At 39.0% G+C, this 13,413-nt stretch overlaps 3 protein-coding genes across 6 annotated transcripts; 2 read left to right on the forward strand and 1 right to left on the reverse strand.

Annotated features, from left to right (window-relative positions):
* Positions 1-225: 225 nt before the first annotated feature.
* On the forward strand, positions 226-8,170 carry LOC140982867 (uncharacterized). 4 transcript variants are annotated; one of them, XM_073449639.1, is made up of 4 exons: positions 226-475; positions 696-794; positions 3,367-3,539; positions 3,638-8,170. In XM_073449639.1, the coding sequence occupies exons 3-4, from the start codon at positions 3,419-3,421 to the stop codon at positions 7,810-7,812; spliced, it is 4,296 nt and encodes a 1,431-aa protein (XP_073305740.1). In that variant the 5' UTR covers positions 226-475; positions 696-794; positions 3,367-3,418; the 3' UTR covers positions 7,813-8,170. The 4 variants fall into 4 exon arrangements, with proteins under 4 accessions (XP_073305740.1, XP_073305738.1, XP_073305741.1 ...); XM_073449638.1 differs by lacking the exon at positions 696-794 and adding an exon at positions 529-641 and having other exon boundaries at positions 227-383; XM_073449637.1 differs by lacking the exon at positions 696-794 and having other exon boundaries at positions 226-641.
* A 543-nt stretch (positions 8,171-8,713) lies between these two features.
* On the forward strand, positions 8,714-9,100 carry LOC140982918 (uncharacterized). The gene has a single exon (XM_073449704.1). The coding sequence runs from the start codon at positions 8,714-8,716 to the stop codon at positions 9,098-9,100; it is 387 nt and encodes a 128-aa protein (XP_073305805.1).
* Positions 9,101-9,639: 539 nt separating this feature from the next.
* LOC140981990 (rhodanese-like domain-containing protein 7) lies at positions 9,640-13,120 on the reverse strand. Its single transcript, XM_073448403.1, has 5 exons — positions 12,693-13,120; positions 11,511-11,762; positions 11,321-11,419; positions 10,441-10,722; positions 9,640-10,212 (listed from the first exon to the last, which is right to left on the reverse strand). Exons 1-5 carry the CDS (start codon positions 13,098-13,100, stop codon positions 9,835-9,837), a joined length of 1,419 nt encoding a protein of 472 aa, XP_073304504.1. The 5' UTR covers positions 13,101-13,120; the 3' UTR covers positions 9,640-9,834.
* Positions 13,121-13,413: the final 293 nt, after the last annotated feature.

The raw sequence follows: 13,413 nt of genomic DNA on the forward strand, positions 1-13,413 counted from the left end.
AAACATTCCTAATGCATTAGAATCACCAGTGTATTTGAAGTTACAGGATTAGAGAAGCAAAGCGACATCAAAGAATTGGGCAGGTAATATGAGCATATGACAACCTTCGGCTTCGCTATTCCTTAAACAGAAACGAAAAAATAGTAAAAAAAAGAATATTTAACAGTTGACTTGGGACTAAATTCCATTTTGAAATGACATCTACCCCATTTATTTTTGTTCACACTCCAAGAAAGATTATCGCCTGGTTTGATGTGAATGTGTGAGAGAGAGAGGCTGAAAAGTTGCCAATGTTTTGTGAGCCAGCATAATAATGACTCAAGACTCGACTTTTGGGATTTGCAGGCTTCCTAAACACGGCATGGAAGACTCCAACACCTGTCGTAAGTTTGAGGGTCTGTGAGTTTCTGTGTGAAAGAGAGAAGCGGAAAGACGATCCTTGGTCTAAGAGTTTCTTTTGCCCTTTTCTTCGTAGGTTCGATTTGTCACTTTTGTTTGACTTTTCTCTTTATTGATATTGTGTGACAGTGGTGTTCTTGCTCAAGTTTGCAATCTCTTTATTTTATTGTTGATCCGGGGAGGATTCGTATAGAGTTGGTGCTTGTTATCCTAGACTTGTACTGTTGCAGTTCTTGAAAAAGGTACGTTTTCTGGAGTTTGTTGTTAATCGAGAATTGATTCTTTTTGAGTTGCAGTTTGCTGGGATCTGTTTACCCTGAAAAGGATTGTTGCAATTTTGATGCAAATTAAGAAATTTCTTTTGCTGGATAAGTGTAGCTGCCAGTCATTATAAAGTATGAATCTTTCTCTCTTTTTTTTTTTTTGGTTTTCTGTTTTTGGTGAGACAAGGCTAATAAATTTGGTGGGATTGTTTAAATTTTGGTGTATCGAGTGACGAATGGTAAGTTTGTCTCCCTGATTCAGCCGGATCCATTTTCAAGAATTTTGCTTAAGCACTGTTGCTTTTCTAACTCTAGTTTGCTGCAAAAATAATGTTTGGGTATGTGTTGTTTTTATCATGTTGCTACCATATTTGGTCTATTTCAAGAATTTGCCGAAGTGCTCGGTTTAGAGCTGCTTTAGCAAATTATACAGTGGTTTGTACTGAATTTACTCTGTTGCTGTTACATCCTATTGCAATTCTTTTCTCGTCTCTGTCTTATGTTGCTATATAACGTGGAAGCTCTGTAATTTTGTGAGAAGTTTAGTTTTCCTGACTCATGCCTTTTTTCTTTCACTTTGACTGGAGTGTCTGAATCAATGTCTCTCTATTTAAACCGTTTTAGTTTATATAATACCATTTTGTTTAAAGAGTTCGTTCAATGGTAGTATACTAATAGTAGGAATCAAACGAATTTGAATCAAACTTGTATAATCGAAAGTAGGAATCAAACGAATTTGAATCAAACTTGTATAATCGAAAATTCTGAATCCCTTTGGAAAAGGATGAAAAAGAAGACCGGAGCCCAATTGGCGCCTACCGCCTCGGCCGCCTAGGCGTTAAGCATTTTTTTTATATGTAATCAAATATAATCATGCAATATAGTTACAAATAGTCTTTTTTTTTGCGTAAGATGTGTAATTAAATAATGCTTAAGCATAAAGAAACTACATACAATATAATATTATGTAGACAAGATGCAAATAAATGTATAAATGCTAACTAACAAGGTAACTAATAAAAATTCATTAACAAAGATTCATCGTCATATTAATACTAACGAAGTAATATGATTACTTTTACCAAAAAGTATGTTAAATATACAATAACTAACCTAAAGGCTTGTTGGCGGCTGGAGGCTGGAGGCGGCGGCGGGCGGTTGAGGCGTGTGGTGACTGGTGGGCCTAGTGGTTGATGCTGAGAAGTGAAAACACTTGAAGTTGGAACCGAAAATAAAAACAATGGTTTTTGTTTTTATGACTAGGTTTTTTAAAATTTGTTAACTTTTGACTAGGTTTTTAAAATTAATCGACTTTGACTGGAATTTTAAAATTATTGACTTCAACCGCCTCGGCCGCCTCGACTGCCGGATGGGTTAGGGCTGCGACGGCCGCCTACATAGGCCTCCTGATGCAAAACCACCTGCTGCCTAGGCAAGCAATCGCCTCGATCACCATTTAGAACACTATCTTGATGTTGGATTTTCGCAAGCTTGAGATGTTGAATACTTCGCGAGAAAATGAGCTATTTCTCTCATATGCCATGTCTTAAATGGTCTTTTTGTGAACTTGGGATTGGTAGTTCCTGTTTGATATGGAGAGCTTTTCATTATAATATGTTAGGTGCAATAATTATCCTTGCTGGAAAAAACGATCAAACCATGGTGTTTGAGTTGTTGTGTGATTTAAAAGATTTGAGTTGCACCATTACCACCAGCTGTAGCTTTTGGTAAAGCGGCAAGCGTTCGGTCCTACAATTGGTATCAGAGCCAAGATCACTGGTTCGATCCCCATTAATTGCAAGGATTGCAATTATTGGGAAAGAGATTGTTAGGTGCAATAATTCTCCCTGCTGGAAGAGCGATTGAACCGTGGTGCTTGAGCTGCTGTGTGGTTTAAAATATTTGAGTTGTATCATTATCACTAGTTATAGCTTTTAGTAAAGTGTCAAGCGCTTGGTCCTACGTAATATTTATTCGTAAACTCATGACCACATTAATTTTATTTTTAGAACTGAACCACCAAATATGAAATTCACAAATAACATACAAATATTCTCAAAACTTTGATGATTCTCTAGTTGTGCTGTCCACTTCTCTGCATTAAGTTTGTATTAGTAAACATAACTGTAGATAGTCATGAAAAAATCCATAATATTATTAAATATTTTATCTTAAAATATTTTTAAAATATTTAGAAAAGCTCTTGGATCGTGAGCTTTTGAATGCCGTCATTTGGGTTCCAAGTTTAGCCTATCAAGAAGCTCGGGAGCTTGAGTTCGAGCTTGAGCTTGAGCTTGAATTAGGTTCATGTTGGCTCAACAAGCTCATTAGCTGGTTATTGGACTCTTTGATATTCTTTTCTGTATATGAAGATTGTTTTTGGCCATTTAATAGAATCTCAGAAAACCATGTAAACTTTCTTTGGTGCGAACTAATTGTCAAAAAAATTCTAAGACTTGGTTGCTGCGTGCTTGATAGAGAGCAGGTTAAGTTGATTATAGAATCATGTTCTTGTTAAGCATTGCTCTTGAGTTATGAACTTGAGAAGCAAATGTATCTTGTTATGAAAAAGTTGATGTTCTATTTGTATCTTGAGGATATGGACGTATAATCATACTCTTGTTCCACAATTTTTTCGGCATACCATCATCTCACAAGGATGACTTGGATGGGGTTTTGCATATTAATTTAGTTATTTGTGCAGGAAGGTTGTGTTTTGAGGGCTATCACGGTTGATTGGATTGAAGTATAAAAAAATGACTCCTCCATCGAGCATGAAAATTCGACTGGTGCGATGTCCTAGATGTCGACAAGTTCTGGCAGAGTTGCCTGATATTTCTTTGTATCGATGTGGCGGATGTGGAACAACTCTTCAAGGTAATATTAATCTTTTGAATTTATTCTATTAGTATGAAGATTGATTCTCTGCGGTATTATTTACTCATATATTCTTTTCACAATCTATCATCGTACAGCTAAACATAGGAAAATGGAGTCAAATCATGTAACGAATTCAGTTGCAACGATTCAGCGGGATAGTTTTCAAAAAGAGGAGGAAGCCAGAAGCTCTAATCTTGATTTTCCTAGTCCGACCAAGGAAGTATCTTCACCAGACAAAGACGATGTAGTATTTGAAGATGAAGGAGTGGAAAGCAGTAGTGAACAGTCTGAGTACAGGAGTGCTTACAACGGACTTTGTAGTTCTCCCGAGTTTAGTTGCGACACAGGAGAATGTTCTCTTCGCGACGACTATGAAATACACGACAACAAATTACACGATTCAGATGAGGATTCAAGTGAAGGTGGGAACTTTTCTGGTGAAATTCCAATCTCAATGGAGGCCTGTGAACGGGTGAAAGAGCATGACAACATTTATTTGGATCGCTCCATAGAAGTTGATAAATTTGATGGTGAACAATCTCTCAAAGTGTGGCAAGGAGGGGAGAAAATCGTGGATGAAGTTCGAATTTTTTATGGGCGTGAAGATCAGAATAGTCTATTGCAACATGCTGATACTGAACATAGAGAAGGGATATATGCTAATTATGCTAACGAAGCTACAAGCTCGAACCATGATTTGACTAGTCCACCTAAGGAAGAGTCTTCCTCGGATAAAGACAGCAGAAATGTCTCCAATGGTCTTTTGAGTGATGCTGACCATTGTCAGAATGAAGATTCACCAGTGGAAGAATCCGTAATTCATAACAAAGTACAATGTTGTTTGGGCCTCGGTTCCAAGAGATATGTCAGAGAATTGCACGACTCAGATGGGGAATCGAGTCCAGGTGGAAACTTTTCTGGGGAAATTCCTAGTTCCAGTGAGTTGGTTTATCAGGGGATCGATGAGTTGGCCCCAGAAGCTAAACGAGCAGGAAAAGATGATATGATGTATTTTGATCAACCCACACATAATGATCAATGTGACGATGTAGAATTTCCTGACCATGAAGATCTGGAGAATGGATGGCCACCTGTCAGTGCCCAACATAGGGAAGGGATATGCAATTATAATGTTAATCTAGAAAACAATGATGTTTCACTGGAGGAAGCCAGAAGCTCGAAACATGGTTTAGGTTGTGAACTTAAGGAAGATGATAAAGACAATACAAGATATCACGACGAACATGTGGAAAGCAGCACTGAACTGTCCGAGGATAGAAGCATCTCCGATGACCTCTTGAGCTCGCCTGAAGTTAAATTTTTTGAGAATAAGGATACAGATGAATCCTTAAATCATGATGATAGCCAAGATTTGAATAGGTCCAATACTGGATTACTCGATCTAGGTGAAGATGAGGAGAGTCTTTTGGATGGACCCAAGAAAGTAGGTCGATTTGAAGGTGGAGAATCCATTGGAGTGTGCCAAAAAAGTGACAAAATGGTGCACAATGTCCAGAACATTTCTGACCATGAAGCTCAGGAGAATGGATTGTCAGCTGTTAGTATTGAACATAGAGAAGGCATCACCGATAACCATGTTCATCTGGAACATGATGATGTCTCAAAAGAGGTTACTGGGATGAACGAACATGGTGAAGGGATCAACAATAACCATGTTCATCTTGAAAGCGATGATGTTTCAAAAGTGGTGGCTAGAGACCATGCTCATCTTGAAAACGATGATGTTTCAGAAGAGGTGGCTGGAAGCTTGAATCATGATTTAACCAGTCCACCTAAGGAAGAATTGTCATTGAAAAAAGCCAACATTCGATTTCAAGATGAACATGTGGAAAGCAGGATGGAATTTTCTGTGGTCAGAAGGGTCTCCAATGATCTTTCTAGCTCACCTCAGGTCAACTGCTGTCAGAAAGAAGCTCCACTAATGGAAGAATCCTCGAACAAAGACCGAGATAGAAATTCTTTGAACCCAGATTTCAAAAAGCATGACAACGGGTTGCATGAGTTAGATGGCGAATTGACTGGAGGTAGAAATGTGTCTGCTGAAATTTGTAGTTCAACTGAATTAGTGTATCATGAGACTGAAGAGTTGATTCCAGAAGTGACTGAACTCGCAGAAGAATGCAACAAAAGTAATTTGGATCAACCCGCCAAAGTAGAACCAGTTCAAGGCGAAAAATCTTTGCAGGTGTGTCCAGAAGGTGACAATATCCTTCACGAAGTTCAGAATTTTTCTGGGCATGAAGGAACAAGGCGTGCTGGAGTAGGTTCTTCTGCTGCTGAAATTGTTTCTCACGAAGATGGCAATGCATCACCCGTAGATGATGGCTTTGAGGATATTCCTACATTTAATAAGGCAAACAGCAATAATCTAAGTGTTGGTGATACTGTTGTTGCTTCTCAGGTTGTCTCAATGGAGACGCCATCCAATCTAACTTCTCTTGATGGCAAACACGGGGACCGTTCTCCAAGAAAAGGCTCCCGAAACTTTGGAAGTGCCAGCTCTGTGGAATTCTTGGGAGATTCACTTCTCTCCGAAACTAGCCCTGAGGACAGAGTTAAACCTAAAGACACCACTAGTCATGTAACAACCAGAGGTTATTATGCTTACGACGGTAGTGAATCTTCCAATGATGAAACCGATGGCCAGATCCCAGTATACGTTCCACATTCCTCCAGGAGAAAGGGCAAGGAAGTAGACTACAGCAGCACCACACTGAAAAGGGAAGGATTTGTGGCGAAGAATATGATGATGAGCAGTGAATCAGAGATGGAATACTGGGAACCAAGTCCATCAAACCAACATCATGTCATCACAGGCAGCCGTGGAAATTCAGTTGAGTTCGCTGAAACCAAAAGTCGTATTCTCGCCAGTGGAAATACGATGAGATTGAATGACGGAGGAGGTTCATCACTGTTTCCATTGACTTCGAGAAATCTCCATGCCAACCAAAGATTGAGAGGCCCTTCAGTTTATAGGAACAATTTGCCGCCACTCCATCCAGGTTTTCATTCACCAGTTAAGACTTCTTACTCAGAACCTGATAAAATGGACTTGTTAAGAACAGTGTGTGAGCTGAAAGATCAGCTCAACAGGATACAGTTTCCCAAAATTTCAAGAGACGGGAGTTTTCCTGCCGGAGTCAGGAGGGAAACGTTTTCCCCATCACCCTTCTACTATGATCACTTAATACAAGGAAGAGAGAGATATGTGGATTTGAATCACCATGGAAATTATCAATGGTATGATCAGGGAAAAGGTCGGGTCGAACAATCAAATGTCTCAACACTTGCTCTTTCTGGGGAAGCTGCATATTACCGGCACCAAGTTAACTGCTCTTGTTTGCATTGCCGCACTCGAGACAGGCACTCCTCAGCACCGTTGCTTCCACATTCTTCACACTATAATGATCGCTCTGTGGCTCCTATTGGTCATAACTCCCATAATATTTCTAGTCCTTTGAGTTCCCAGAATTGCTCCAGCTATGAATGCTTGGTACCGGGCCTTGAAACAATGTCCGATAATCAGAATCGTATTAGCAACGAATTGAGGAGGTTTTATTTGAGGGACAAATATCATGCTTCAAAGAGACATCTCCGTCCTGTCGCCGGTGGATCCCCATTCGTTACATGTTATCATTGTTCAGAAACTTTGCAACTACCTGCAGACTTTCTAGTCTTCAGGAAAAGATATCATCAGCTCCGCTGCAATGCTTGTTCTAAGGTTTTGAAATTTTCACTTGTAGGAGGAAAGAATATAGTTCCATATCTTAGTCACGGTCTTGAAGCAGGTAATTCAAGCGATGTCACCAATGAGAGAAGTCTTATAGCGATGCCACATTCGAATTTATGCCAACATGGTGAACCTGTTTCATATTCTGATGACCATGGGCGATCTTTCTGTAGAAGTTGCTCGACTGAAGGTGAGGCCTCCGTTTTCGTACCGTCCTCTGGCTTAGTCAAGAGGAATAGGTACAATAGGAAGATATCATCTGCGAGTTCTTACAAAGCCGTGGAAGATAGAAAAATGAAGTCCACCATGAAGAATTCCATAGAGAAGATGAAGAATAAGAACTCGGTAGAAACGTTCGAATCAGTTGGAACTTCCTCAAAGCAGCCAAAGTTTGTGAAACCATCCTCAGAAATCGAAGAGCTTCCACCATCACCGAATTCCCCTCTTCACCGGCTAATGGGATATTCATCAATAAGTCAAGTATTGAACAAAGGACCTGAAATGAATAGGCAAAGGTAACGTTCTTGTTCATTTCGAAAAACAATTCTTATTTTCTGCGATTTCTTGCTTTGGATATAGTAAATTCGATGCAAAGTACCGCGTGAAGTACACTTGATATAGCATATAATTTGCCAGACATTTGCCATTAAGGTTTGAATACCATAGGATATAGACATAAGTGGTCATTTGAAGTCGCAAAGTGCAATCTTGTTCATTCAAGCAGTCTCTTCCATCTTTTTGTCTTCACAGGGTTTTATGCAGTTGATATATGAGTGAATTCGTATTATACATAGTGAATAAGTTTGAGCTTGATTGTTGTTGTATTGTCTACGAACAAGTCCTTTTTTATATATATAAATATAATATTTGGTGTTAACAGATTATTATTATTATAAAAGACTTGGTGAGATATAGATCAACATTGAGTTACATTATACCATTGGAGTTTGAAATATATTTATTTATTTTTATTATGATGTATCATGTTTTCTTAAAACCAGTGTTTAAAAAACGAGGATTAAGGGTGAAACGTGATGAAAAATTTTGATTCCAACAAGAGTGGAAAAGTGTGATTTTTTGGCTAAAAAAATTCATGTAAATCACCATGTTAATAGTCAGTTCACAAGACGGGGGACGGGGGGGGGGGGGGGGGGGGNCGACATCGGCTACAATATTATATACTATAAAATAGCAAATCCACCGCCTCTCCTCAATATATAATAATCTAATACATGTAAGCCACATCTCACGCAAAAGAGAAAAAAGAGCTTCAAGAAAATGCGGAGGCATCTACTCCCACCACGTGGTCCTTGGTCTACACCTGACACGTGGCAAGAACCCACCTCATCCCCTAACCACCCCACTCTTGGCCTTATATTAGTGGCGTGGGAATCCTTGGGAACTCAGAACTAAAGCAACAATGGAGGCCACAATAAGTTACCAATCCATAATCAGATTTCTCCACCCTATATCATCCATCCCAACAACTCAAGCCCACCAAATCTGTCCGAAACAAAGGATTCCAGGAAATGGGCAGCTTGTGTCAAGAATGAGATGTGGTAAAGGTGGATCAGTGCCAGAACTGGACAAGAAACTGGAAGAGGAGTTGAGTGGAATGAAGATATTGAGTGAGAACTGCAAGGAAATTGGTGGGATTGTGGAGTTGGTGGAGTGCTTGGAAAGGGAGGCCATCATGGGGGAGGATAAGGGGAGAGAGGCCAGTGATTATCATAGAAGGGCACATATTTTTTACCAGAGTTCCAGGGTTTTCCAGGCCCTTAAGGAGAGAAGAAGCTCCTTTGATTAGGTTTCTTTTCAATGTTTCTGTTTCTTCTTCTTTTGGTGCTTCTCAGTTCTGGTAAATATTTCTAGATTGATGTATATATTTTATAAAATTTCTCACATATAAAGATCGGATTTTTGTCGTTTTGCGATGTTATCGTTCATAGTGACGATAGTGTGACAGTGTGTGTCCTGGTTTCAATCTCCCATCAGAGATTGTTGCTCTCAAATGATCCTTTCAGGATAAATGTACCATTTTTTTTTTATATTCAAAATCTAGGGGTGGGGAAGCTTAGAATAGGGTGGAGAAGCTTCGAATTCGAGCCACTGACGGGAAACCCCGGATGAGACCAGTGGAGCTAAGCTCCGGTCTCTAGTGCACCAATTATCCCCTCAGAAGAATCGTGTGTGAATAATTTAGTTGTTATACGAATGGTAGGATTTTATTTTCATGTTTTATAGAAAGGAGAGTATAATCCCTCTTCAAAGATAAATAAAATATCAATGGAAGCATTGAAATATCAATCACATGAGTGGGTAACTAAACCAAACTTGGAAGACATGTCGATGTAATTTACCCTCGAATCTAAAGAAATAGAATAACATTTTGATCTTACACTGGGAGCCTTACTTCTTTTTTTGAGATCAAAGGAATCTTACTAGTAAATCATATGGAAGCATTTGAAAGTCCCTAAATTAAAGAGTGAGAAGTGAGGATCATTAATGGAAAACTGATCGTGAAATTGTATCTTGGCTTTATCATGCTGAGCCTGGCATCTGCTCAGTAAGTCTCTCTTCCATTACACCGATTATGGTAGGTTTACGGCCTTTATCCAGACCACCAATAACGCCCCATCTCTCAAATTGATTCTGTCTGCCTCTGGCCCTCTCTTTCTCTTCTTCGGATTTCGAAGAGTAGCAATATGGGCAAGTGACTCCATACTCCCATTCTGGCATTTCCATATCGGATTCACTCACGGGTTGTTTGCATCCATAGCAAAGTTTGTAAGTCCCCTGAGTAAGGCCATGCTCGACCGAGACTCGTTTATCAAACACGAAGCACTCGCCCTCCCAAAGGCTCTCTGCCTTGGGAACTTCCTCAAGGTATTTCAGGATCCCACCTTGAAGATGATAAACCTAGCGAAACAGGTCAAGATTTCAGTGATTTTATAGTTACCATATAAAATTGACTGTTTTAGTGACATGAATTCATTATTTTCGCCAAACGAGGACAGTTACTAATTAGTTGTCTGCAAGAGTTCATTGTGTAGAATTTTGCGTGCTCAGGAATATGGTGGGAAAAAGTTCCATCTCTCAAATGGTTACTTCACAAGATTTGATTGTTGTTTAGAGACAAAAGTGTACCTCTTTAAAGCCTTTGCCTAGGAGAAAACTAGAAGCTTTCTCACACCGTATTCCACCTGTGCAGTACATCGCTACTCGGGGCATATTCTTTTCCATTTCATTAATTTGTTCATACATGGTATTGTCTGAAGCAGTGGGCTCCATCTGGTTCTTGGGTTCGTTCGACTTGAATCGTTTCTCCACCCACTCTGGAAATTCCCGGAATGCTGTTGTACAAGGATCAACTGCTTGTTTAAACTTCCCAATTCTTGTTTCATAATCGTTGCGAACATCTATCACCACCTAAATCATGCAAATTAAAGTCAAAACATATAATACGAGGATAACATTCGCAAAGTCCAGATTATGGTGTTTCATTAAACCTTAGGGATGATGACGAGGCACAAGGAAATCAAGAAAATATCATACAGAAATAATACTAATGATCTATAAATCATGAGCTTTGTAAGGATCTCATGATATGACAAGATTCAAGAGTAATGCTTGTGCACGATTTTTGGATCATGGTTTAGATAATGCCATCATAGCAACGTATAACCATTTATGTTTTTTTAGATCTAGGATTTTCAAGAAAGTGTTATGGCGAAAAGTCGATAAAAAATAGTCTCATTTTTCTTCCAGACAACATAGGCATAAATTAAATAAAGAAAATAATAGAAGGGCGGCAACTAGATGATACTACAAACAGATTTGCACAAGCATCTCCTTGATGTCTGCCTTCAAACCAAGCACGAAAAAAGGTTCTCTTTCTTGTTTTCCTCCACTAAATCCAAGTTCTAACATGACTATGCAATGACATTATTGTATACCATGTTGCAAAATCGATTGAATGGGGGGAGACAACGTTGTTCAAGAAATAAAACGAAGTAAAGCTACTTACAGTATCAGGATCACTGATCAAGTTGTTCCACTCTTTGGGGCTTACGTACTCCCCAACTCTTTCCATCGGTGATACAGAAGGCATTCCAAGTGTAACTATCTGCAAATGATGTCCCAAATATTTAAGCAACTACAACCAGTCACACAGAAAAGCGCAACTCATGGCTAGGATACTAAACGTCTAAACCTACTTCCTGTTTCAATTTGACCCTCACATGGTCCCATCGGAAGGGAGCATCTTCTCCAGCGGCAAGAGGAGAACTGCTCATATGTCCATGGTGAATAGCTTCTTCCTCGGGACTTACAGGTGACTCGATGCACCGAAGACCCTTTAAACGGTCATCTGTTTGGATAAAAGCGAGCACTTCATCCACGGAATTACGGATTCCACATATACTACCATTGATTCCTTCTGGTGCCAAAATAATACCTCCTGAAACACACTGAGGTTATCAGCTTTAGTGAGGATGAATGATATGGGATAAACTTTGTCTGAATATACAAATAGATTGAAGATAAACAGAAACATGAAACACCGAAAGAGAGGATAGGGGAAGAAACCAAGTGCATATAAGAAATGGAAACAGCAAGTGAAGAGTGAGACTGTGAGAGTATAGTCATCAATTCAATTCATCAAATTTTGACAACTCAAATGAACAGAAACAAACAGCAATCATGTGAAGAGAGAATAGGGGAAGAAACCAAGTGCGTATAAGAAATGGAAACAGCAAACGAAGAGTGAGACTGTGAGAGTGTAATCATCAATCCAATTCATCAAATTTTGACAACTCAAATGAACAGAAACAGCAATCATGTGATGTTTTTGGTGACTAGCATTCGACTAATCTTTATCACATTGGATAAAACGTGACTATATGGCAGAAATACAGCCAACAATTCCACCATTCAGGTAGATGCAGCTCAAATGTTAAAACCTCTACGAATCATGTTCAAACCTTCGCCACAAATTTCTAAATGAACATGTTCAAGGCCCTTTACACATCAGTTTCTCATTTCTAAAACGCTTCAGGACACAAACCCAACTCTACTACATAAAAATTATATAAAAAAATCCATACAGAAACCATATGAACCATCAAGAGGGCATCAATCAGTTTAATTTGCCGAGAACAAAACAAGCCCCAACACGAAGCTTTATCGTAATGCTTGAAAAATGGCAAGAACTTTTCCAACAGAATGCAAGAAACTACTGAACAGTATCAGTTCAAGATTCAAGAAAAACACCGCAAAGAACTAAAATGGTACAAAATCACATTCAGAACAAGGAAAATGTAAAATCCCACAAGCCAAAATCCTCCCAAACGAAATATACAGTTGTATTAAATTACTTAAGATAAAGAAACAGAAATTACCAGGCGCTCACACAGCTCCTTCAATGGCATCCGTAAATCAGCATGGTCCGGAAAAACAGCGAACTTGTAAAACGACACCACCACCAACGGGCACTCCACACTTTCACCAACGCATTCACTTTCAGCAACAGTGATCGGATTCTCACCTGGAGCTGAAGAGAAGCATTCAGATTGAGTGAGCCTCCGAGAATTGAAAAGGTAGTTAGTAGAATCTTTGGTTATGGGAAGATTGGTGGATTTTGAGGTGATTTCCGAAGTGGGTTTGGCCATTGGGATCGAAAAGTTAGGCTTTGGAGAGCGGATTGAAGTAGGAGAAGGTGTCATTCTCAGCGCCGCCGTGGCTGAAGAGGTGGTTCGGTGGAAAAGTAGAGGGTGGGATTGCAAAGAAAAGCGGAGCAATGGAACCATGGCCGTTTACTCCATTTGTGCCCTCTGACTCGATCCAATAAAACATTTTTTTTAACTAAGAAAATTAATTTTTTTAATAAATAAATAATTTATTATATTTATGTTTTATATTATTTGTGACCAACCATTTTACTTAATTTTTAGCCATGTTCAAAAAGCTTTAGACGATAGACCGNAATCAATGACATATTCGTTATATTTATCCGATATAAATTGATTGTAAAATATATCAAATAATAAGTTTAAAAAAGTTTTAAAAAATTATATATATTAAATTAGACGGCTGCTTAAGTGGATTTTGAGTTGCTTAGGC

Source organism: Primulina huaijiensis, chromosome 8, assembly GCF_012295235.1.
Source record: "Primulina huaijiensis isolate GDHJ02 chromosome 8, ASM1229523v2, whole genome shotgun sequence".
Lineage (NCBI taxonomy): Eukaryota > Viridiplantae > Streptophyta > Magnoliopsida > Lamiales > Gesneriaceae > Primulina > Primulina huaijiensis.

Bases quoted from the DNA above. Each gene is read 5' to 3' on its own strand.
- LOC140982867 (XM_073449637.1), top strand. From the start codon at position 3,419: ATGACTCCTCCATCGAGCATGAAAATTCGACTGGTGCGATGTCCTAGA. The intron at 3,540-3,637 runs GTAATATTAATC...ATCATCGTACAG, and splicing joins ATGTGGAACAACTCTTCAAG to CTAAACATAGGAAAATGGAG.
- LOC140982918 (XM_073449704.1), top strand. From the start codon at position 8,714: ATGGAGGCCACAATAAGTTACCAATCCATAATCAGATTTCTCCACCCT.
- LOC140981990 (XM_073448403.1), bottom strand. From the start codon at position 13,100: ATGGTTCCATTGCTCCGCTTTTCTTTGCAATCCCACCCTCTACTTTTC. The intron at 11,420-11,510 runs GTAGGTTTAGAC...CATCATTTGCAG, and splicing joins GGGTCAAATTGAAACAGGAA to ATAGTTACACTTGGAATGCC. The intron at 10,723-11,320 runs GTAAGTAGCTTT...TGCATGATTTAG, and splicing joins TGATCAGTGATCCTGATACT to GTGGTGATAGATGTTCGCAA.